General features: G+C 37.7%; 1 protein-coding gene across 1 annotated transcript in view; it reads right to left on the bottom strand.

Moving 5' to 3' along the window:
- The window catches only part of nAChRa7 (nicotinic acetylcholine receptor alpha7 subunit), a 271,960-nt gene that overhangs the window by 64,951 nt on the left and 180,469 nt on the right, over nt 1–26,540 (bottom strand). Inside the window, exon 3 of the mRNA XM_017911599.1 lies at nt 18,882–18,926. Within this exon, the coding sequence (XP_017767088.1) occupies nt 18,882–18,926 (45 nt within the window). The remainder of the gene's footprint in view (nt 1–18,881; nt 18,927–26,540) is intronic.

Here is a 26,540-nt window from a genome sequence, read left to right as displayed (position 1 = left end):
GCCATTAGAAAATTATTGGAAATAAATCTGTAATTAAAGAAGTAATAAAACTTTAATAGTTTTTAATCTAAGGATGTAAGGGCGCGAGGCTGTCAGAGTTAAAAATTGAGAAAGAAGTCAAAAGTAGGCAGATTTGAGTTGAGTTAGAAGGCTGAATGTGTGTAAGGACGTAGAGAATGGATGATCGTGTGAGAGCTTGGTGTAATATTTTAGTTAAATAAAACCTGTTTTGTTACGAAAAGAGAGTTATTGTTTGTTAGACGTGCAGATCTCTGCCTGCATAGCATTAATTTAGCCAAAAATCCTACAGTTCGTTACACAAAAATTACCATTTTTGAAATAATCGAGAGTTACTTTGAATAATCTATAGTTCATTAGACGTTCATTATACGATGCTATTGTTACCGTGTAATACACGTTGCAATAATATCTGCAAGCAGACAGTCGCGTTTTCGTCGTTTCGCGCTCATAGTTTAATAACATGACTTTGAGAGGCAATATTGCCTTTCCTCGGAAAGGATCCTTCACTTACGGCATGCATTACAAAGTACGGGTTTGGCTATTCACGAGAAAACTGAGAGGCCTTCGTTCCTTTGGAAACGAGACGAATGCTCGCAATCTCGTCGTACATCTAGACGTGCAACGAGAACGAATTTTCCGAGATCTTCGATACGCAAAAGGGATCGAGCCAGACGAGAGTAATCGAATAAGAGCTCGCGAAACAAAAACCGAAAAGAGTCCTCTGACGAAATACTTCCTTGATCCACTCGATCCACTCGGATGCTAAGTGAGAAATCTATCTACTCCCGGGAGGTCTCGCCCGAATATTTTTCCAGTTTTGAAGTTAAGCGATCAATCTCTGCACTCGCTTCGACAACTAGCCAATTCCTACAAACTCGATCTATCTTCCATTCCGATCGAATTCGATCGACTTTCATAAATTTCGAAATTTCCTCGAATATCAAACACTTTTGAGTGTTGATTTTACATGCGTGAATGCGAATGAGGTTGAATAAATGAAACTCATTTGCGATGATATGTGATAAATATAATATTGTTACAGATCGCGTTTACAATTCCTGTTCTACAAGTTCGATCACTAAATTTCCAAAGATTTCCAATGAATACGTCGTTGAATAGATTTAACTCTAGTGAAAGGTTTACAGCTCTACTCTCTGAACTTCGATGGAAGACACCCCTTTTTACAGTAAACAGCCGATTGTTATTTTGTCCGAACATTTTGGAAGATGCTGGATTACTCTTCCCTGAAGTTACGATCCGCTCTTTTTACTTAGCCGAATACCAGATAGGTATGAAAATCTCGTAACAATATGTGCGAGTGCAGTCTAGTATGAATGACGATTAAATATAGCGATTAACCCTTTACCATCGATGTCCCCGCAGCGAGGACATTCGCAAATAGAAAAATACAGAAAATGACAGAAATTACAAATTTTGAATATTTACGTATTATAAGTAGTATTAAACACAAATCAGATTCGACAAATTCGGTGCGTTTTAATATCCATATATGGACTTGAACCCTTTCGGTACGAGCGCCAGATATATCCATCTATGTAGAATTTTACATAAATATCTTTTAATGTTAAAGCTACAAAATAATAATGATTGAAAACTGTTATTAAGCACAGTTCTTATTTAACGCATAAGAAAATCTTCATACAAAAGAGGACTGACCATGTATTACGTGTGTCATGGTGGACAGCACGCTCGTGCCGAAAGGGTTAAATCCTGTACAGAAAAGTAACTGCGAAACGCTAAACTTGCTCTGCAGAAATCTGCCGACCGCGAAGGGTTAATAAGGGTGAGAGAGAAGAATTTTCTAGAAAGTGTTAATCAATTTTTAAATATTTTATCGAGTTATTTTCAGCGTTTAAATATTTTTATATAAATATACTAACGTGTTAACTGTTAAAAAGTGTAGAGGATATTGGTGTGCATTTCTATCCACAACACTCGCGTCTTGGTCGATTTTCGAGCGAGAAGGGAAGATGCAGCAACTAATACGTTAAGCGAACCGTTTCATCAGGGACGAAAATCTCGGGTAAGATACTTGCTACCCTGTACGTCGTATTATCATACAAACTTTCCTCTCCTGGCCAAGAGACCCATACGTTATGGTTACAGTGTCTCATAAAGTACCATATCACCGGTGTACGTTTCAACGGTATTCGCAGACAATCCCAGTTGTAAATTCCATGGGGCGATAAGAAAGGGCGGAGGGACAAGACTGAAAGTGCACGTGCCACGAATTAGGCAATATAAATGCGGAGACGCACACGAAAGTCCCGAGTTTAATGATTTTCCGTGTCCAATCCCAGCGAAGGATAATTCCGAACTTTGCTCTAATTTTCTCCTTTCACAGGGAGGAACACCGCGAGATCCTCTGCCCTGCAATATTCATAAACATAAAACCCAGTCGACCCGCGGATTGAATTCGCATCACGGCTCCATTTTCGACCGCTTTGCATTCGTTCCTCTGTCGATCGGTCGCTGGGGAGCTAATTAAAATGCTTGACCGATTTTCCCGCACGAGGTCCATCGTAAGACGACCTGGAGAACAGGCTAATGGCACCCGTAGGACTTCGTGACGGTGAAATCGTAATCGAACCGGGACATTGGAGATGGTCGAAGGACTTGCACGGACGAATCGTAAATTCCGTCCCCGGATTTTCATCTGGTCCCCTTTCTTTCTCTCTGTCGCGACACAGATTCCCCTGTTGACGTTACGCGACGAGCTTGCAGAGGATTTAACGTCACGTCCGCGTTAAATCTGTCGGGTGGAGAATCTTAGCAATTTCGATTATCGCCGTCTTCCAATCGCTGCAATTCCGAACGTCGTCCCGTGGAACTCGAATACGATCAACAGATTTGTCAGCGGGGCTGATCTACGACGCTGCATCGGCATACCGCTTCGTCTTCCGTTTCGCTTTTGTCTGCCGTCGTGAAAAGTTTGCACGATAGATCAAGAAGATCGTAAGTTACGAAAACGAATGGCTATGGTTAACGCTTCACCGCCATGGCGACGACGGGTAATACCATTATCGGGAGTGCTACGTGTGACACTGGCCTGGCTCAGGCGGTGTAGCAGAGGACAGCAAATTTCACGACAGCAGCGTGGCTAAGTCTTAAATTCTAAATAGCTAGCACGGTGTAACGAGAAGTCGATGAAGCGCCGAACACGGAGGTTATAGGATGAGTATAGACTAGTATACAAGGGTTATTAATAATAACGAGTTCCTTGAGGACGCGCAATAATAGATAAATTATGCCAAGAACTCGACGAGAAGCCATCGAACAGTTAGAAGAGTTGCAGTTATAAAATTCACGGGGCATTGAGTTCCTTTGCCTCTAATCTACGATACGTTGCTCTTCCTGCAATTCCATCCAATTCGCCATCTTAAGGTATTTCCAGCTCCAATAAAACCTGAACAACTCAACGAACCGTAACTAACTGGCTGCGCAACGTTCTCGCCTGATCGAACTTCTGGCTGATTAGTATCCCCTGTGCTGGTTGTTTTCCAAACTCGTCGATCGAGAATTTCGACTGGAACCCGAAAGGGTCGAACCAGCTGTCTTTGACTCCTCTCTTCCGTGGACGCGAGACTTTGTACGGCATCGGCCAGTGCATTGGGTAAATCGCGGATCGCGAAGACTGGAAACCGCTTAAAACCCTTGCAAGCTTTAAGATTTCAACGTTTGGCAGAGCGTTCCGCGTGTACACTCGCGGGGCTGATTATTCGGATTCACCCCTGGAATTGGGGCAGCAGTTTCAAACTATCCAAGAAGTTCATTTAAAGTGCTGCGGGCAAGATTCTTTTGCATCTTTCACGAAGAAACTCTTTATATTACCTTTTCTGAATTACCTTCGAAAGCATTAACTGTTTAATGGCATGGTCCATTTCTTGCTGCGTATTAAAAAAATCTTCCAGGCATTTCGAGTTTCGTTCCGTCGTGTTTTTAAATGGCTCTCGAGATCTCATTTCCCTTCGTCCCTGTCTCCTTTTTCTTCTTCTTCGTTACTTCGAGTACTGCGGGAATGTTGAGGCTATAATTTACAACATTCGAGGATATTAAACGAAGATAAAATGTCCGGAGAATTTCGCTGCACAGTCTCTTCAGGAGGCAACCGGATCGCCGGTTTCGCAACTAATTTTAAGTCTCCATTCTCTTCGCTGAAGGACGTAATTAGAGCGTTTCCCAAAGTTCGTCCAAACGCGAAGTGCAGGGCGCGGCCGAGCAGACGATGAAGAGATTATGTCGGAATGTAAAGTCGTTGAAATACTTCAACCCCTTCTACACTTTCGATTGGTTTCCCAGTGGAAAAATTGAGAAACGTGCTATGGGTTGCTCGCTGGCAGATCAATGGCTGCCATTTTCTGTCGATCTTTCAAATAAATTCCGCTATAAACAATTTCCCTACCCTTATAATCATCTTTTTATCAATTTTCAACTAACCATACAGCTGGGTGGCACTCGTTGTATTTATAAATGTTAGAGTAAAATTCAACAGTGAAGTAAACTCTTCATTCCAGCGACATGGGGGTGGTCTCTTCCTCTGCGTTCTGTCTCTTGTCCCCAGTCTTCTGAAGACGATTTTTGACCTGCGTGGCCCTAAACGAGCCAGTTCTAACCATTCGCCAATTTTCAATAAAGATCTGTATAGTTTTCCACAGTTTCCACTGACTACTATTCCTTTGCGTTATAACCCCTTTAACGATAAACGTGGAAATTGGACTAGAAAATATATGCGTCGTGTTTAAATTCGGCGCCACTGATCCGCAGTCGCCATTTCCTAAAATTCATTTCAATTTTATACCAACAGCCAGCTCGTTTCCGTGTAAACTGATTATTTCCTCGACCCCGAAGATTCTACATCACTCTGAAAATGTTTGCCCTGGAAATATCATCGGTTTCACTGCCATGCTTCTCTTTCCTCGGATGAGTGACCTAATTAGACCATACCTCGAAGTTCGTCACGAGGCACATGGGGCTGAATCGAGGGTAGCGACGAAGATGGAGACAAAGATATAGCGGATAGAAGGATCGAACGGTCGTGATCATTAAACTTCGCTGTTTATTCTTCGAGCGGAAAAGAATATGCAAAGAAATCGATTCAGCCTGGCCTTTCTCGAAATATTAATACCTTAAATTTATTACGGATGCTCGTTGTCTCGTCGCGAACGCTTTTATGCCCGCTTCAATGAAGCGAGGAACACGAAGAACGTATACAATCGGAGTGAAAAGAATGATGAGATGGTTGGGATATCCTGATCGAATAAACCGCATAGTCACGAGAAGTTTGGCGAAAGTTCGCGGCAGGAAATAATTCGAAGAAACGAGTTTGGAAAAACGAATAATTATGTTGGATATTAGCATAAAAGATTTAATCAGGCGAAATTTCGTCGAGGATAAGAGGAGAATACGAACGAGCCTTATAAAATAATTTTTACAATTTCAACGTTTAAAGAAATTCCTCCTGGTATGATAAAACGCCGTGGAATTATTTCTGAGCCATGTACTCTACGAAATTGGATTTATTCTATTTAAACGATAGTATTACATTGAAAGAGACATCCGTCCTTTTGCATTAACGGCGAAGAATAAAACGAAAATAGTTTCATGGGACCCGTGCAATTTTAATGAAAAATCTTCCCTCGAATGACGAGCATGAACGAGACGTGCCTGCAAGGTAAATTATAATAAATTAAATTCATTTCTATATTTATTACCCTATATTTATAATAACTGACAACAATTCTATAATCAACTGTCACAGCTGAATCAGCCTTATGACAAGATAGCCTGGCAAATTTGGAATATAACAATTTATCAAAATTACTACGTCATCATACGTGTCATCATCGATTCGCGGAACATATCGATATACCGATAAAATATCAATGCATAAAACGATTCTTAATGAGTTGATTAACATTTCCCGGTTTCTGGAGCATGCTAAATAGGGACAGCAGGACTATACACCAGCCACAATACATATAATCGTTCATGAAAACGGCTATTTAACCATCGGTTCTTGATAAGCACGGGTGTACATGTGCATCCCCTATCGGTTTAATTGCGCTCTACGAGCCGATGCTACACGCGTTTGATCTTTTAGGACGGAAATCGCGAATGTCGATGCTTAATTTTGTTTTAGCCCGAACGAATGAAAACCATTGTAATTAAAAGACATCGAATCGGTATTTTAATGCAGGAGAGCCGGGCGCGATCCGGTCGGTTTTTCGGTCGAAGCTTAATTAAACCGACACGAGCTGGAAAATCTCTTCATTGTTATCTCGAGAACGAGTCGACGGGGATAAGCAGCCATCTCGGGGAGATGGGTGGAAGCGAAAGATTAAAGATAAAGTCGGATATAGATAACCGGGAGTTCGATCGGGATTCCGGCGTACGTTGGATGAAAAATCGGCAGGCCTCGGTCTTGGCCGGATGTTTGAATAAACATCTTCAAATGAAATAGCACTCATCGAATAATGGCTTTACAACTTCCTTGATTTATCTTACTTCCTCCCAGTAACGAGAGTTATACGATATTTTTATTTCAATACGCATATTGTATTCCTCGTTAATGGAACATAACCTATCGTTAGCTCTTTTGAAAAATATGATACGAAGATGCATAATATGCGAACGAAAAAATTTAGTCTCGAATAAAGCTGTTTCGTATATTTCGTGGAAACAGCGAGATTTTCATTCGTGTCTCACAGTTTCAGTTGCCGGGGCACGCTGGAAATATTTTTGGATGTAAATCTTTGTCAACAGTGAGAGATAGGAGTATTACCGAGCATACAACAATTTTCAATATGTCTGTTAGAGCTCTTTGATAATTCGTGTTTCCCTTTAAAGCTCTGACTTATTTCAATCACGTATCATTGCCTGAAATCCCTCTTCCTATCATTTTTATTTTCAGAAAAATGTACCAACAGGCAGTTTTTAGGCAGCTTATTCCTCTTCACTGGTGATAACATGTTTTTCCAGTACTTCGACATTCAAACAGACAAATTTTCCTTCGCGTCGATGTTTCATAGTCATTTAGAAAAGTAATATTTCCGAGTGTAAATATTTCGTGATTAGTTCCATGGATTTGAAAAATTTAATGAAATTTTAAAGGACTCGTAATTGACGTAAATTCGTATTGACGTGGTGAATGATTTCACGTATAATGACATTTGAAAATAAAAGGAACGAGAACAGTTCTTCTATTCCTTCCATTTAATTTTGATTTTGACTCAATTTTACATTGCAATCTTGATGAATATTATATTCTTCGAGAACTATTCGTACTTTACTATTTAATTTCAATACCACGAATTCAATAACTTATTTATTTATATTTTGTGGAATTTACTTTCAAGCAATTTTCTCGACATTTCCAGCAATTTTTCTGTTCACCTCATTGCGGTCGGAATCGATACAGTAGCTTCGAACGGACCTAGATTAGAAGTAGAAGTATCCAGTTAGTAGATAGAAGGAACTGCAAGAACGTATTTGAGAACCCAGGAAACGAACGTAAAAGGAAAGGAAAAATGCTGCAGGAATTCTACTGAACTGATCATCTTTATGGTGTTTAGGTACGAAAGGAAACGACAGAAACATTTAGGTGAGTAGCACTCTGCTTTTGACTTCCTGCTTTTACTATACAGCAATATTTTTCTTTAAGTGCAAACAAGAAACTATAATAAAAATAAATACGTAATAACAAATAATAAATAGCAAATAGCGGTACTAAGAAGTAATTAAATAATTACTCACTATAAAATAATTAATAATTAGTAATAGTAAGTAAATATTAGTTTCTCAAAAATTAAATTGTTAAACTTTAATCTCTGTCTTCAAAAACTTTTACTACCATCCATTCCGCTATATCCACTATATCAAAAGTAATAATAAATAATAAATAGCAAATAGCGGTACTAATAAGTAATTAAATAATTACTAACTATAAAATAATTAATAACTAATAATTAGTAGTAGCAAGTAAATATTAATTTCTGAAAAATTAAATTGTTAAACTTTAATCTCTGTGTTCAAAAACTTTTACTACCATCTACTCCACTATATCAAAAGTGTTTTAATACTTTTAAGAGCACGCGTAGCTTAAGCATAATTAAGAGACGATAAATTTTCATCGCAGGTATTCATGGGGCTATTAAACTTTTACTGCATTGACACGAATATGATATCATAGTCTTATCTATCACTCTTCGTGCATTGCAAGCATATCATTATCAGGCACTCATAGATGGGCGAAAAAGTATTATCAGCTTGCATGCTGTATTTCCATCTACATCCACGCAGCCCGTATAATTCTTGTCGTGTTTATCGCCTGTATCCGTGTTCGTGTATACACGTGCACAAAGAGCGAAAGAAAGAGGAAGATAGTGGTTCGTAAAACCGCTGAGTAACTCTGGACCAATATAAAACACGTCAAACTGAAATTGAACTCGACACGTAGGGATGCGATGTTTCGCACCCCAAGTTTACAACGTCTCACGGTTCCGTACCTTGACGAATACCTGCAGGATTTTCTTCAATCCAATAGAATTCTTCGAGTGACCTGGTAATTGCAATTAAGTTAGACACAACAACGAAACAAACAGAAACATCGAACATCTAGTTAATAGGACACCGCAAAACGAACATTAATCCAAGTAATTACTCGATTCCTATTTTATATTTGGCACAATTACGACAAAATTTCGGAGAAATAAATTTTCAATGCTAATAAATAACGATGGAATTCCATAGAAATAAATTTACGTAGAAAATTGTTCAAGTAAAAAGAGGAAATATGAAAATGCAATAATTAATACCATCTCGTAACTATAGAAATTTTATAAAGTTTGTAAACACCCGGGTTTAAGAATACGTCGGAAAAATATATTGGAAAATGGGGAAAATTTTTCAGTGTATCTCGAAATGGAATGATAGAAAGGACTGATCTGCGGACTGCAGAGATAGTCTCGTTTTGTGGGGCAGAGAGCGTGAAATTTTGTGAAACACGACTGGCTTCCGAGGCGTGGGTTCATCTGAATTTGCGGCAAAGAGGGTGAAATTTTGCACCTTCGGTTTACAATACGTCACTGGCTTTTGATCAGGGACCACGAACTCGCGGCGTAACTCAATTCTCGTTGAGAGCTAGTTAATACACTCTCGATTGCTTGTGTGACCTGAATTTACCCCAAAGTGCCACCCTATATGTATAAGGAATATTTGCTCGCTTCTCCGCGGATGCCAAACCGTTTGAAGGAAACATGCTTCTCCCCGAATAAATATTAGCTGTGGCATACGTAGTATTTTGTGACATAAAATTAGTCCACATGGAACACGTCAGTTTTCCTGCTTGATTGCTTTCTCACTGGAATGCTCGATTTAATAATGTACAGTCGATTCGTCTTCGATTTTATAGACACTGGATATTTTATTTCCATTGACAGAATATTTTCATTCATTTATTATATCGAACAAAAGAACGTGTAATAATAATATGCAAAACAATATATATACAGGTAATTGGAATGTAAGAGAAACGATATATAAAGAATTAATATGAGCATGAAAATTGATAAATATAAAAGAAACATGGACGACGGGTTTTGTAAGATGAATATATGTATATCGGATTAGCAAAAGCACGTAATTCGATTTGCTTAAAAGCTTCTTTAATATACTTTCCACGAGGATTCAGCGAGTTTTTGCTTAATAATGTTCTCTCTGGAGTAGAGAGATACATCAATCAAGCATAAAATGAAGACGTGTTAAAAAATAAAGAAACACGAGGCTGAATTATCGTATCAGAATAAATGAATTTGATAGTGACTATATTTAATATTTGTCTTACTATTTTTATTAAATTTTTCGTTATTCGATTAAGCGTTGAAAGTCTTTCACGTTAAATTACTTCTTGAAATTTAATCGAAACTCTGATTACTTGATGTGAAATTGACACGCTTTAATTTTGTAATAAAAAGATTCTCTTCTTTCTACTTTGATATGGTGTAACGAAGAAAGTCATTACGAAGAGATTTATAATTAGCATTGTTATTACACAAACAAGCATGGGAGACAGATAATGGTGAGTTTAATCTTATCAGAAAATTGCAGATAAACGAATCACAAATCTAGAATGACGAAGGACTATGCAGACGTAGAAACTGAGAATTGGGTTTAATTTAACTTTCATTTAAACGAAATTCTAAGGATAAAACTTTCTGGAACCTATCTTTGATCTCCATTTAGTGATAATCCTTTTAGATATGGATCCTTTTAAATCAAGGAAATCACTCATACTGCAGAGACACGACGTACCAACGATCTTGGCTTTATTCTAGCTATATTTGTGGACTTTAATTAAAGTTACACACGATGAACCATTGTAATATGATTTTCGTCAAATTTGTTATATACTTTAGACATTGAATATATACATTATACGTGCAGATATAATTGTAAGAGAAATGAAATTTTTGACGACGAGGTAAAGTATAAATTTAATATTAATACATTTTTTAAATATAAACGAAATTTAATCTAACAAGCTAGTAAAATTTTGTACTATTCATCGCAAAGATTATCCAAATTTGATAAAGACCTGGAATTGATTTCAATTGTCAAACATAGAAAGCTGTTCAAGAACGTTCTTGTTTTGGAGCACCCAATTTGCTGTAAAATTTCTGCACTTCGCGACCATGTCAATTAACGTATGCTAACGTGACATTTGATTGACAATAGTTCTTTGCTCACATATGTACTGTATAAGACTTGGTGATCTGAGCCAATAATATATCGACCCGATAAAGTGCCCTCAGTGGGTTGTTACGGAATATCAGTCCATCTCAATTGACAGTGGCAGGTACATTAACGAACCTAATCAAACGAGGATTCTAGCCGCTCGTGGTGCTTCTGACTCATCCTGTCCTGTCATTGATGGCTGCTAGTTGGTAGCACCAATTGTGCATTCACTGTGAGCATGACACGAGCAGACGAAAGGAACTAATTGAAAACTTGGAAACGAATAAAAAAGAAAATGATGAGAGTGGAAGTGAATTGACGTAAATCCCTTTTCATCCAACAGAGGTATATAACCAACAATTGACTGTTATAAAATGCAAACATCGGTTATAACGGAATAATAAGCACGAAAAATTGGGAACTAGTTTAACCACCGGCATGACACGAGTTAGAACAAAAATGTAATTTAGCCACATCAAAGGGGAAAACAATAAACGCCGAAAACAAGGAAAATCTTTAATGAACAGCGTTCCTCTAGCAACCACGAAATACGGGAATTTAGTGTTAAGCTGAATACCGTTTACCACGCGTTTTGTTTCCAGATTTTCTACACGAGCTAAAAAGCTCAACGAATTACCCTTTTATCTTTACAAAATTGGAAAGAAAAAAAAAAGGGTGATAGAGAAAGGAAAGAGAAACTTGTTTTCATCGTTATAGGAGACACTGTACAGGATAGCCTGAGTAGCTGAACTCCTTTCTCCTCTCCCTCGGTCCATCTTTCCTACTCATCTCTCTTAGGTGAACGCACAAAACTGGGGTGAGAAACGGAAATAGGGACGCGATGGAGGCTAACAGAAGGGTGAAGCGAAGCGAGGGAGGCATAGTGAGATGGTAAAGAGGAAAAGAGAGTGCACCTAGCGCTGACTTCGCTCATAATACCATAGAGCCGTTAAAGCTCACAGACACGCGAGTACTCCGCCTACTCGAGTCGTGCTCCACTCTTTTCTAGTGGAGGCCAAGAAGTTACACCCTACCGAGAAGTTCGTTTCTGCAATCGTGGATTTTCGCGTAACTACGTCCCGCTACGACTGTGTTAGGCGAATGCACTCCAGCTTGCCTCGGAACTACTTCGTTGATGCCCCGATCGAAGCGCTTCTGAATTCTGAATTCGCTAAAGTAGGCTAGTACCTCGCGGAACTAATTTGACCGGAAAACATTTTTCTACCATTGACAGCGTAAGAACTAAAGAGGGTGAAGCGTTTCGTGACGAGGGAAGGCTGCCTGTTCCACTTAAAATGGAGATCGAGAAACTATTTTCTGTGATATATCGCGAGGCACTGGATTTAACGCTGAACATAGTTGGGCTTATGTGTATTGAAGAAATATTAATTTCACTCAGATCGAAATACTAATAAAATTCGATAAAACCAATAAATGAAACTAAAATATATTAATAATACACGTGTTTCCTTTGATTTAAAAAATAATACCGTTCATATAGACTTCAAATCATTTTTCTCTTTCAATAAAACAAGGGATTAACTTCTGCGAAATTGCTTTCCTAAAATACTATTATTATTGCAAAATATTCAAATACCATTGCAGGATATTAATGTATAAAATATAATACGGTAAGGTAATATTTTATATTTAATTGGACTGAGAAAAGAGCAAAGTTCATGAATTTCGAAGTTAAAAGATGATGAATAAATGACGAGGTGGTAATAGAATATTTAAGGGTATAAATTTTGTTCGCCTTATAAAATTCTAACACTTCAATCAATAAAAGGGAAGAGTTTTATTATCCGTAAACTATTCGAAATGAAGTGAAATCGAGAGACGAACGAGGAGTCTTGGAAATAATGAAACGAACCTGTCGAACTCGATAATCAATTCCCTGAATCGAAATTGAAGAATCAGATGTACGAGCAGTATTAAAATTCCAATTACGATGGAAATTACAAGACGAGCTCCTCAAACTCAATAGCCAATAAATTCCATATCAATTGGGACATGCTACATCCTTGAACATTAATTGAATTACGTGACAATGCATATGTATATCATTTACAAACGTTTTCAGTCGTCGAAATAACTACGCTCGAATTGATTGAATACAGTGGAATAATTATATCAAGTAAGTACTCGTACCCTGTGCGGTATTTTGTTTTAGAAATATTCAGTCTCTTCGTCCAACTGCATCTAAAAATATGAAATAGAATATTTCATATTAAAACAATGAAATAAAAATTAATTAAACTTTTAATAGATATTTCGACAAGGTATAGTTGTTTATGAATATATGTAGGTACGCTGTCAAGATTAATATTTTCCCATCAAATACTCCCAACAATTTTTACGCTTTGCACGTATTGAAGTTCTTGAAAGGCTACTTACCAACATATATATAGTGCTTTCGTTTCATGTGATTTATAATGCTGACAGCAGTAATGGAACATCGTGAACCTTCCTCCAAATACAAGAAATCACTGCCTTTGCACTGTAGGAATTGAATAAGATGTTTGACAGAGTATATTAAAAATTCATTTTATATTTCAATATAGATAAAACAGTTTACCCTGTTTGAACGTTTGATCGTTTATCCAGAGATTGATATTGTGAGTAAATGGATAAACTAATAAGAGGATTTATTTAACACAATAACAGCACAACATACACTATAACTAAATCTCGTAAAATAAATTCGCTTCTAATTGCGATATAATCTCTCGAGGACTCTCTCACACACACAACGTCTATATGGAATGACTATCATTAATCTACTGAATGTTTTTTCACGACTCACTGTCATACTCGTCACACACACATTCTTCGACACAAACATTCCTCACACTCATACCACATATTCTATGATAACCACTACCACAGATATATTCTTGTAATGCGTTTGCTCGTCAAAATTGATTTCTTTCGTATTATTATTTACACTAAATTCAGCAACATCATTAAAATTAATAAATATTCACTAATTTTTTACGACCAATCAGAATGATTTTATATTACGTAGTTACGTAATATATGACGCCACTGTGATTGGCTGATTATACTACGCTAGTCAAATGTATGCCTATATACGCAAACATTGTACTACGTAATTATGTACCATTAAATAAAATGACAATCTAAATTCACGAAAAATCTCCGAAAATTAAGGAATAAATTTAGGAGTAAACATATATATCGATATTTAATTATTTAAAAATTACTAAAAATAAAATATTATTCGCGTGACTAGCAAAATGTGAATAATGTAGACAGGTGGCGTACTTGAACAGGCACTAAACGGCAGCCATTGTCAATTCCCGCGCTTTTCGTTGGCGAGTTTAGGCAGGTCTGCGTAGAAGCATCGATCAAAACAGAGGCAAAAACTGTGCCCGAACGCGAAGCAGCTGGAATTTCAAGGACTACAGGCACGCTTCATTAACTCCGAGGTATACTACGTCACGCAGACGTTCTTGTATCAACAAATACGGTCGAGGCGTCCGATTCGGCATATTTTCATTCGTCCGCTGCGTATCTACTGCGAAGCATCGTGTCGTGCGAGTCTCACACGTTACAAATTTATATTTCAGTTTAAATAGTGTCTGTGCTGTGAGAATATTTTCGAGTAGGTTTTGCGACAGAGGAAAAGGAAGAAGAGGGAACAAGTGATAGAATTGGAGACAGGAAGATAATATGCTGAACTATTTACCGACTGGAATGGCCTGTTGGTAAGTCGTCAATCATTTACGTACAATTTATATTATTTTTTCATGAATTTCAATGATGTAAAGCATGTGTTTTATACGATTCCTCGTTATATAGTGTGGTTATTAGTATCACTCAAAACATTGTTGTATCATAAATTTCCAAATTTATTAATATTTATATTACGTATAAAATAATGTTAGATGAGGTTATGTAGATTCATATAGAAATTATGTTTCAAGGAACGCGAATTGTATTTTTTAAATATTTTGGAAAGTGTACAGAGCACAAAGGTATTAAATTTATTCACGTTTGTTGGCCAGTTGATAAACGACTTTATACATTAATTGTAGGTGTATTGAAAAAGGAAAAATATTAACCTTTTATTTTAAAATAAAAGGGAAATATAATGTATTTTAAAGGTATATTTTAATATTTGTTAAAATTTCATTTGCTCGTGCAAAGGTATATCAATTTAAAAACCGACATTATTTGTTTATTTCTCTTTTATAAAAATATTAATTTATTCCTTTCAAAATTGTAGCATAAAGTATTCAAATAAAATTCAGTTATACTTTGAATTCTTTTTCTGATCCAGAATATATAGTTCATATTTTTCTCTCTCTATTTTTGTCCCTCATTAAAATATAATGCTTCTGAAATAGAATACTAGCTATCCGATACTATCAAATATCATAAAAGACACAGTTGATAAAAATTAAACTTTGTTTTCTCTCTGAAACATAATTATATTATGTGAGTTTATTCTTTGAAATATGAAATTCATTATCGTGGTAGTCATTTGAATCATAGAAGTTGCTTTATCAATTCGCATTAACTTTCTTAAATTTTCCTAGAAATTATAACCTCAAAATTTTACCAAGCGAAAATTTATTAAAATGTATTAATAATTCGATTAGTTCGCAGGGAACAAATTTATCGAAATTAAATAATGTTCACGATTAAAAGTTTTCGCACATCTAATTCCTCGATTATTATCCATCGTGTCTCGGAACTATTTCTTAATCGCTTTTAGCTTCTCTTAGCGAATTCCAGAACGTGCTTACCTTCTATTAGTATATGGTTGTCTAACTCAATAATTACGGTATAAATACGGCTTAGTAGGTATGCTGTAATGCATTCGAGTCTTTAATAACTAATCAATGTACAACGAGCTGACATGGAATCCCTTGCACATATGCAAATTACGGGACACTTGGTGCATGTTCGCTTAATACGTATTTCTCGCATGCCAGTATGGTAGGAACACAGGAATATGCTATGTACCTTTGCATTCTCTATCCTATGATCTCAATGAAAACTATGCAAATGCATTGTAATAATAGATCACATAGGTCCAGCGGAAATTAAGAGAATTTTAAGAGGAACTGAATAATACCGTACTTAACACTTTCTGCATTACTCACAGGATCATTCCATTTCTCTAAAAGTATAGTAACATACTGCAAAAATGTTCTCTTCTTTTCTCGTTAGCGAAAAAGCTTTTTTATATATTTTGGAAATGGATTAATTCTTCCTCGTGCTTCCCATAAATTTGAATAATTCTTTGAGCAAATTAAATAAAATAATTATGATTTGCAGTACAAGAGCCATTCATTGATTTCTATTTTTGTCTTTTAAATTTCATCATTGTCATCTCCTATAAGTTGCAATTCATTTGCATTCAGCTGAAAGAAAATTAATTTCATTAATGTGTAAACCTTTCTGCAAAACATTGCTTCCCGTTTTTAATATCAAAGTATTTAGTTTCGTTTATTAAAAGCCTTCCATTAATTACACGCACTCGTAGAATTTATCACATTACGGTATTCCATTTTTCCCCGGGAAGGTAGGAAACGGAACGTTTTATGCTTGTTTTATTTTCGTTCTGAAAAATAATAATTAAAGTGTAGAGCAAACAATGTAGATCCAATAATCGGATGTATCCATTTATTTTATCATATTATAAGGAGGCCTTTATCTTTCGTATTAAAAATGTCACGAATCGACATCAGTTCCATAAATTCTTCAAAAATTTTCATATTTCCTCCTCCATTTTCATCTTAACGAAACTTGGTAGAAAATTCTCCGACACAAATTTCAAAGACATCGAGTTACATATTCGCAGAGGAATATTCGCTCTCGATCGTCCAGTTCTTCTTTACTGAAGTACAATTGTATTTGATAGAAATGCTATCAGCAAATATGTAGGACGTGGTTTCGATACGTGAAAACGTCAAACATATCTTGAATATCTCCGGGTCTTATCTCGGAGTTGTTGAATATCTCAACGACTTATATTCAGAAAGATATCAGGCGCTGCAAGTCAAGTGCAGCTGTGCGTTAGGCTCTCCCTTGCTACGTGCACTTGACATCCAAGGGTAGACGAAAAAGGTTAAAGAAGCGACGAGTAAATACTTTTCGGTTGTTCATATATTGCGTTTTCTTCAGCTAAAGGAGAAAAGCCACGTGTAACGCGAGGGGTTGAAAGTAGAGTTGCCATAAGACGAGATTATCCTTAAAAATGAAAGAAATACCGAGAAGAGAACAAGGAATTAATTTTCAAAAGAGCCAGATCTCGTGTTTTGCGGTATTTTATTTTATTTGAGGTGTCGAGGTTAATGTTATTTCGCGTAATGGAATTACTGAACGATTACGATTTCCACGTGTAAGCTATAACACGGGTCACCATTTTAATCAAGTAGGATAAGCAAAGTAAAATAGTTCGATTCCGTTTGCAATCGTTCAAATCTGTTACGCTATTCCATTGATTCGCGTGAGTAAATTACAATTAGGTTTTAGACGGGATTTTGCTAGCAATTATCTATATTTGTCCCATGAACCTGAATTTTGCATTGGATATCAATTTGGCTTTTAACAGTCTTTCAGTCGACATGCTCCATTCGTTCAAAATTTTCCAAAGACTTCTGAAAATTGCGATATTTCAGTTCTTGGAAACCGGCGTTATATTAATGGCACAATTTTTCTCATTCCATCGGCCATTATTTCCAGCGCGCTTTCGGACACTGAAAAGCTTTACGAAGTCAAAAGTTTTATTCCGAAAGTGAACGATTTCAAATTACTTGTAAATTTATTCATATAATACTCACTTCTCATCTTTATTAATGAAAACGGTGGAAAATGACAAATCACGCATTATCGATCTCTGTCTCTAATAGCATAATCGAGGGTTAATATCGAACGAGTTTATCAGTTGTCCAATTATTTTAATGAACAGAAAGCTAAAGAAATTTCGAAATTCGACGCTATCCGCATTATCCCAGATACCATCGTCAATTGCGATCTATTACGATCATCTATTCAGTCGTGATCTCATCGGCAGAACATCTCACGTCCGATGATCTCGAAATCATCGTCCCATTTGTAATCATTCGTTCAATTTATCAACGTCCCAGATCATCTCAAATATTAATCTCCGAATCGTCGAACGACAATCAACGGCAGGGGATTCCAGCATGCAACGCTGCTTCTGTTCCGTTTTAATTGTTAACATAGGTCGGGAATGGCCGGTCGATTTGTCAATCGGGCAAAACATCATCGTCGAATCGTTAACTGCGAATTTGGGTCATCGCAAAGCCGTTCATGGCGCAGCTTGATAGAGGTTGTGGATGAGGGCGAGGATTGACGAGGCATAAGCCGTTGGAAATGAGCAACGACAAGCGTTTTAAAGTGCGGTTCGAAACCTCCTGAAAGGAAATATTACGGCAGTCTACCCTAATAAGGGTGCGCCACTTCAGCCACTCTACCGAGAGTACCTGTTGCCCGTGACTCTATTAATAGTTCCAGTTGATAAGAATCTGTTATGACCACGATTCGAACCTCAAAATAATGCTACGTGATATTCCTTTCATCGAGTCCTAGGGATTCCTATGAAACCACCTATGGAACTAACGTTCCTGGCAACTATACCGACTAGGGTAGAAACTAGAGTCCTGCGGTCTACGCAGATAGTAACAGTGGATTAGGACATTCTGAGAATTGGACAATCCTTTACTGATAAGCTAGTAAGATTGGAAGCTATTTTCTGCAGGCAAATTACCGTGTCGTTGATCAAGTTAAATTATTTCCTGGTGTATTTTTCTTGTCACGCGAAGTATTCGTTATTAAAATAGAGATATTTTGCTACTAATTAATTTCACTGCTCCAGTTGTGTTCATTGTTGCTTTCGAGTAATGAGAGATACCATCACAACGAAAGGAAAACATTTATATACAAATACAGCGTGTGATCGAATTATTTTGATTTCATTATGGAATTTTCTTCATATTTTCTAATTAAACACGTCGACATTTTACGAAGACTGCTTATAATTATTCGTTGATCTTCGTTGAAATTATTTATCGATGTCATTTACTGCGTAGAAAAATTGAAAGACTCACCAGTTTCAACCAGAGATTCGTGATGAGCAATTGGTTCTTCTCGTCCTGAAACAAGAGAAAAATGTTAATCACACACGATAAATATTATATTAAAACAGGATGATAGCAGCACTAATATTTTATCCAAATTAATAATGAGCGTGCCAACAAAATCGTATTCATTCCAAAGAAAATTTCAGAAAAGTTACACGAATACACATACATGTAACTAGAACACATTCGTCAATTGCTTAACATGTTGATTGCAAAATTAAAACTTCTCTATCAACATATCCCATAGTGTAATTAATTATTCATGCACGTAACAACTAGACAATTTTTCCCCTAGTGCTAGTGAAATAATTTTACGTGCCGGAGGAAGCACGATACAGGAAAGACTCTATTCAGATGAAATCTTCAAACAATGGGAATAACAGAACTTGTATGAAATAATTATTTTTGCAATTTTACACGAATCTGGTTCAAACGTTTCCCGTGAAAAAAGAACCGGAAGAAAACTCTCTTGCACAGCTGGCTTTTTATCCACCTTAACGAACACGATCTGCCCGGAGTTTCCTTAACGAATACATTTCTTCCTTATCTCCGATGCCGATTTTAAAAGGGGTTAAGGAATTGGCGAGGAAAATAAAACTAGCTATCTTGCGGCTTGGAAGTTGTCTGCGGATACAGATCGTCTTCGCTGCTCGTTAGCTTATTTATCGAGCTCGGTCGGGATTACTAACTAGGTCGAGGCAATTAATAAAACGCAATAAGCTGGCTAACTCTGTCTTTACTCTGACCGGCGACGAGGAGGAAAGAAAATCTCGGCCGGTCATTAATAATGGCGAAAAATAGCTCGGCTCGTGGCTACCGGCTTCGACAATTACCTCGTGATCATTTATCGGATTCCGTGACGATTTATGATTTAGATCTCGCCGGATTTTTCGACAGGCCATCAATCACGGGAAGCAATTGCACGACACGCTAGCCTTCGCACAGCGAAGTTGCAAAATCGATCAGAAGTTAAAGGTTTGCGTATTCAAGACGACAGGGCAAAAGCAAATTTACAGGAACTCGAGGAATCGAGGATTCCGAGTACTTGGTCAGCATCTTATGGATCGAAGAGCGTAAAATGATGCTTTGGTTCCGAGTCTATTGCATTAATTGATATTGCTACCTTGTGCTTTGTCTAGGAACTGGTCTAAATCCTGCTGGATGCTTTGTACTGCAAGTTGGGAGTAGTTTGCGTGTACTCGTGTCACATTTTCGCATCCCTAACTTTACAAATCACTTCCATGACTCGAACATAGGCTGTCCTCGAGTTTCTGGAGTATTAGGATATTTTAGAGTCAGAGTTTTGGGATATTTTAGTAATTCAGAGATTATTTTCATGACGAGGCATATTCGAATTTGTTGTTACGTTCCGGTATGAAATATCGGATATTTTCCAAATTCCCAAACCGAACATTATTTTTATATTTGTTCCGTGCGATATCACCGATTTCGCGCAAAACCACGTATTCGTGACTAGCCCTTCCGCTTCTACAAAGCTCGCACCATGGAGGCGAAGGGGCCTAACACACGCACAATGTCATGCCAACTCAAACGAATGGAAAGTTTTAATTTTCCGGGCGTGACACTGTCCTGTTTAAAATCCCATCCAGCGTTCCTCTTGTATGATTACTCCTACATATGTACAAGCCTTTTTAATTGACAATTTCAACACAGTGGGAAGCTCATGGGGGATAGGCTAATTTTTATTAGCGATTCGTGGCAAACTTTATTTATGCAAGTAGCTGTAATTTGATAAAAATCTTCAGGAAGATCCACAATAGTCAGAGAGTCGATACTAATAGTTTTGGACAAAGTCATGACTGTTGATTGACCACAACGAGTGTGATCGTTCATGGACAGGCAACTAGTGAAGAAGTAACTCGATATGAGATCGAAAACACAGAAATTATGTATTAGATTTATATGGGGTCCTCCCCTACGGTTTGTTAATGTCAGGCAGGTTGCAAGTATCCTCGTTGGGGATAGGAAAAAGAAGGGTTGCGTTTCGTCCAGGGCCTACTAGTGGACTCATCAGTAAGGCTACCCTAGCAGACCCTGCCTTAGACCAGGGATACTATTGGAAGGTCGGAAAATTATATATATAGTAAATATATAGTGGAGATTTTTCGAGGATTTGCAAGAATGTCTTCGAAATTGGGATCCATCTAATGGCGAGGGTGTGAATGATGGTCGCTACAGATTGTTCCTGAAAAATACGTAGTAGCATATCCATCATCGATTATGTTCTCCCCATTATCAGAGTTATACAATCCGATTTCCTTTTTTTCTTACGTTAATTCGGATCGATTTTGTATCGAGACATAACACGATTCCGCAGGAATATTAATTAATTCGGTACTATTCGGAAACGCTAACAGGAACTCGGATGGACGCAGTAAATAATTTCCTCGGTTCCAGCGTTCGAAAATAGCATTATACGAATGATTGGGTCGGAACAAACATTGTCTATTAGAGCGGATTATAGAATGGTCGAACAAAACTTAAGCTCGGTTTAGCGTTTGGTTTACCGCCGGATCGGCGTCTGTGATAGTGTTAGGCCAGACTTAAATTGACCTTAAGCTCTTTCGCGTGTGCGCTACCAGCGGGGAATATTAGATATGCTAAATCTCGTGCTGCTTAACGAAATTGTATCAACGAAATTCATCGTAACTTTTCTCTTAATCTAAAGAGAATTATCGTGATTGCTCCTGTTAAACGTACTCGATGTTAAATCGCAAACGCAATTCCAAACATCTGCCAATATTGATTACCGAATCTGATAATACTAAATGCCTGAACAGCAGTTGATGTAACAACTTAAGGAATGCTCTATAGCTAATCTAGCTTAGAACAGCGGAAGTGTCGGTAACTCGTGAATCTGATCAACCTCCTTGACCTTACTAACAGACGATTTCCGAGAACTTCGTAATTATATCACCTCGATCAATGTATCTCGAGAACATCATGATATTTTAATTTTATTTTTTGGCTTTTCACGAACTCGCTGTTATTTTAATGATCCAGCAATACTTCTAATCAGCTCTTAGACATTTACCTGTTTCCAACCTCGGCTAATACTCGTTTTAATGCAATTTTCGTCAAGATCCTCGCATCGTATATCACAAAGTTAACAATCGGTGCTTCATCTTGCTTCTCAATGTCGCACACGGCGACAGTCGGACGTTTCACGAATTCAAGTCCATTTCGAAGGAAAGTACTGGAGGGTTGGTCGCCGGCTTATCCTTTAGCTCGTTCGCGTGATAAACTGTTTTTCGATAATTGGATCTTATCGTTTGTTCTCACTTCTTTCAAAGAGTTCACGGAAATCATTCGACAGCCATGTTCGAATCCTTGTCCCCCGCATTCTTTGCATATTCGCCATCTAGTTAGAACTTTTCATTATTCTTAGCACCTCTGACCTTACATACTCTCATTAATTACTTGCGATTATTCGTGGAACGTTCCTCGTCACTTCCATTTCCATTTCATTCCGTTCTTTTCAAAAGAACAATCGCTGTTCGTACCCTATTCCATCACCCTTGAATCCCATGTCTGGGACTTTGGATTAAAGTTCAAAAGAGGGAGGGATTTAATTGCAACTTAGTCTCGTTAAACGTCTCGGACTGAAAGAGAATCATACCTCAAAGTCGTGTGTTTTTTCCTTCGCCGTCGAGTTACAAACAGTAATGACATCATCTACGTGGTAGAGAAGGAACCTAGGTATACACCTCGTTCCATCCCTCTCAAACGATCTCCTTGATTTACGTAGAAGAAGGAAAGAGACCTAATTGAAAATTGATCTTGCTAAACGTTCTAATTAAATACCAATCGAATTTCAAAGTCGAGCGTTCTTTCATCCAATCCCTGACTCACGAAATTGAATACAAATGAAGTTCCTTGGATGCAAAGGAGCCAAACATGGGAGGTCAAAATCACAATTTTACACTAAAATATAGCTCCCCCGCCCCCATACTGCTCTCTATCGAATCTCACGTTATTCGACAGAGAGGTAAATTATTTTCCACCTGCGAAGACACGTGCTGCCCCCTCGTCGCGATTTCGGACTTAAATCAATAACCGATGTGAGTCGGGACGAACAGCAGGGGATAAATGAAATTTCTCGACGAAAAATTCTTTGATGTTCCTTCCCGACCTTGTCCCTCCCTATTGCTCTCATTCTCGCGCTATCTGGCAAAGGGTCCAAGGTGTTCCATCCCTTTTTCCTCGTTTACCGGGTTTTTTCGAATTTCCAAGCAGTACGCGGACAAAGTCTTGGAAGTTTAACGAGACGGTGACTTCAACGTCACTGCACGTTCATCTTCGGGCAAGAAGAAACGGAGGTTGGGAAATATAAAAAAACGAACTTTGACCACGACGCGGCAGCACGGATAGGTCAGAATCGCCTTGGCTGCCAGGAACTCTGACAGACGAAAAACTCGTTTGTCTTTCGCTACGTTTCCTGTGCTTTTTCTGGATTCTTGGCACCGTCGGGGAAGGAAACCGTACGATGCTGTTTCTGGCTGCGGATGTAAATGAATAGGGCTCTTCCGTTGCTCGAAGAAGCGAGAAACAAACGTTATTTATACCCCGGTAATGCTGTGGAATTTATTCCCGACCTCTCACTGTGAATTTCGGATCCTTTAACTTGGTATTTATCGTTGGATAAGACGCACATCGAGGATACGAATAAATGCTGCGAGCATTCGACATTCACGCGTTGTCTCGCGAAAAAAAGGACGGGAGATTGAATTTTTAGTCTCGCGGAGATGCGGCAAGATGGGAAGATTCGGTTGTAACATTGGAAATTTATTCGGGAGAGGAGTTCTCTGTTGTACGATTTTGTTATCGGTTATTTGATTTGATTCGACGAGATATATTCAAGGAGCCACTTGAAAGTTTGATTTATGCCCGCCTTTCCGGCACAACTTATTCAGATTATTCCGATTTTATGGAACAGAGGAGAACGGTCAGAATCTGGTTCTGGCGAACTGAACATTGCCGCAGAGCATTGCGGTCATTTCAATCACCGCCCACAAGCCCTGTAACATGTACACGAGAATCTTGATATCGCTACTTGACACGTGTACTCCTTGTGCGATTCGCCGTGACCCAAATTATTATCCTTCCGGATAAGAGGAATTTATACTTTATCGCATTGCGTATCGATCCATCAGACATTCTCTCGCACTGGATCACCGTGTTTGTCACCGTGCAACAGTGAAATTAAAACGCCAATCCGCGTTTCTCGTTTTGCAAACATCCCACACGAAATATCCAAATCTCTTTCCATTCTCTATGAAAATCAAAGACGCGAATTATTTTACATTTTTACACTCTTGTAACGTTAAAAACACCGGACGGTAGGTTGATACCTCCTACGAAATGCCAATTTGAAAAAAATGCCAAAAAATTCCAAAAAATGCCAATTTTTAATAAGAGATTTCGTTGAACCAGGTATTCCCTCTCCTCCGAATAGAGGAATATCTGCACGCATGCTCAGATAAATGCACGAATAAACAGTGTTATTCTGTGTTTATCGATATAAAGTATCACGTACTTATAAAAAGGACTGTCCAAAATTTTATCGAAAAATTGTGGTATTAATAACGTGTTTTAGTATATTTCATTCACATGGTGTATGGTTCACATGGACTTTGACGTATTCAATCGTCAATGTTCCAAAAGCGTAGCATGATATTTTTAAATAACGTATTTGAATAATTATCGGCGCGAAATGAAAGCAAAATGTCCAAAGACTCGTTGGAAACATTCGAAATTGAGGGTACCAATGGACACGGGTGTTAATGGGCATTCACGCGACTAGTTTCAAAGTGAAAGGAACGAATTTGCGAGAAATGGAGGAAGGTTTCGTATAAACAGTCTGGTCGGTGTGAATTTTAGAGCAGAAAGGCAAAGTCAGAGTGGCGTGTAATTTCCAAATCAATGGACATTGCTTGACAAAGCCGCAAAGACGACTTTGCAAGGAATTTGCGACTCGAATCCCCGAAAACTCCTGTGGGAACATGAATCGCAAATTCGTCTTTACCGCGCCGCATATCTAAGTTACGGTACACCTGGACCTATATGTACACTCTAACGAAACCGCTTCCGAGGATATCTTTTTACTTCCTGCGTCGCTCTACATCTCGTGTAGCTGAAAATTCCTGCTTCGAAAATGCTTGCTGAAAATTTCAAAGGTTCCGAAGGCTCTTCGAGAATTACATATACAGAATACACATGGGGAATATTCCTTAGGTCGATATTATTTCCACGTAAAACTTCTTCCCGTGCTCGTTCTCGGCTGTTTTTATCCGCATATGGGAATATTTGGGAAATATAAAAAGTTCAGACATCGTAAGAGAAATATATCTCGCGGCCAAGAATTATTTACGGCTTTTAACCTGCTTCCTAAAATATTCCTCGCTTTTATAGCTAGTTCGGACGATACGATCCTCCGACCGATTCCATAATTTTCTCCAATCGATGATAACCGAGGGCAACGAGCACAAGACGCCATATTTTTATTCAAAATTTATCCGTCAGGCGTATTAGCGTCACGCAAACGCGAGGGTTGCATTCGGTTGTCATGGGAACGGATTTGGCGAAGTTATCGAATCGGTGATAACCGAGAGCACCATTCGCACGATGCTATATTATCTCTGAAAATCCAACGTGCACGTAAAATTATCGGATTAATGGAAAAACCGAGTAGTCTGAACTAAATTCGCGCGACAGTTCGATTTCCAATGAACATACTAATAATTGCGTTAACGTTATTTCTGATTGTTTATCGACTGGATAAAATCAGCCAATCGATTGAAAAATCGTGTCGTTTGAAATATATCTTTCTATTGAATTCGATAAATTTGTCAAATCGAAAATTATCGCGCAATCCCAAATTTTCATCGAAAATACAACTGTCTATTGTATTAACTCTCGACCAGTGAGTCTAGGCCCACCTCGATCCATGTTAAAAATTTTTCGAAGAATATGAACGATTTCATCCACTACTTGCGATAATAAATTTTTATTTATTTATTTATTTCGTACGTTTCGGTTTTAAAAGACTTCCAGTTGTCTTCTAAATTTGTACATTTCTACTTAACTTCTAATCCTATGAGTTTTTAACCCTTTGCACTCGACCATTTTTTGACTAAAGAAAAATAGGAGTTCAAAAATTTTCTGCTACAAAGCTGACAATATTTTGAGCAGTAAATAAGAAATTGTATAATAATTAACACGTAACACGTATTTAATTTCGATACCTCGCACACTGTTACCTTCGAAATTTTATCAAATTTGTGATTGAAAGGCACCTGGGAAAGTGCAAAGGGTTAAAATAAATTCTACTCTTATATTTAAGCTTAAGTTTAAATATCCTGCTGCAATATTTATTGCATATATTTGGTATCTGTTTTAATACTTACAATAATAAAGAATAATAAATAATGGACAAATAATAAAACGTGGATCTTCGATAAAATTCATACGTTCATATAACACGTTCAGTCATCGTAAATTATAAAATTCAGACGTGGCCCTGAATGGATCCTGGGTCCATGATCCTCCACGATACGATAAACGTTGCTCTTGCTTAAAGAAACCGTACAGTCTGAGCTAGCTCTT

The sequence above is a fragment of the Eufriesea mexicana genome, unplaced genomic scaffold (genome assembly GCF_001483705.2).
Source record: "Eufriesea mexicana isolate 0111107269 unplaced genomic scaffold, ASM148370v2 scaffold4744748336, whole genome shotgun sequence".
In the NCBI taxonomy this organism is placed as follows: Eukaryota; Metazoa; Arthropoda; class Insecta; order Hymenoptera; family Apidae; genus Eufriesea; species Eufriesea mexicana.
The sequence above is the reverse complement of the archived record's forward strand: the minus strand, read 5'-3'. Positions and strand labels throughout refer to the sequence as shown.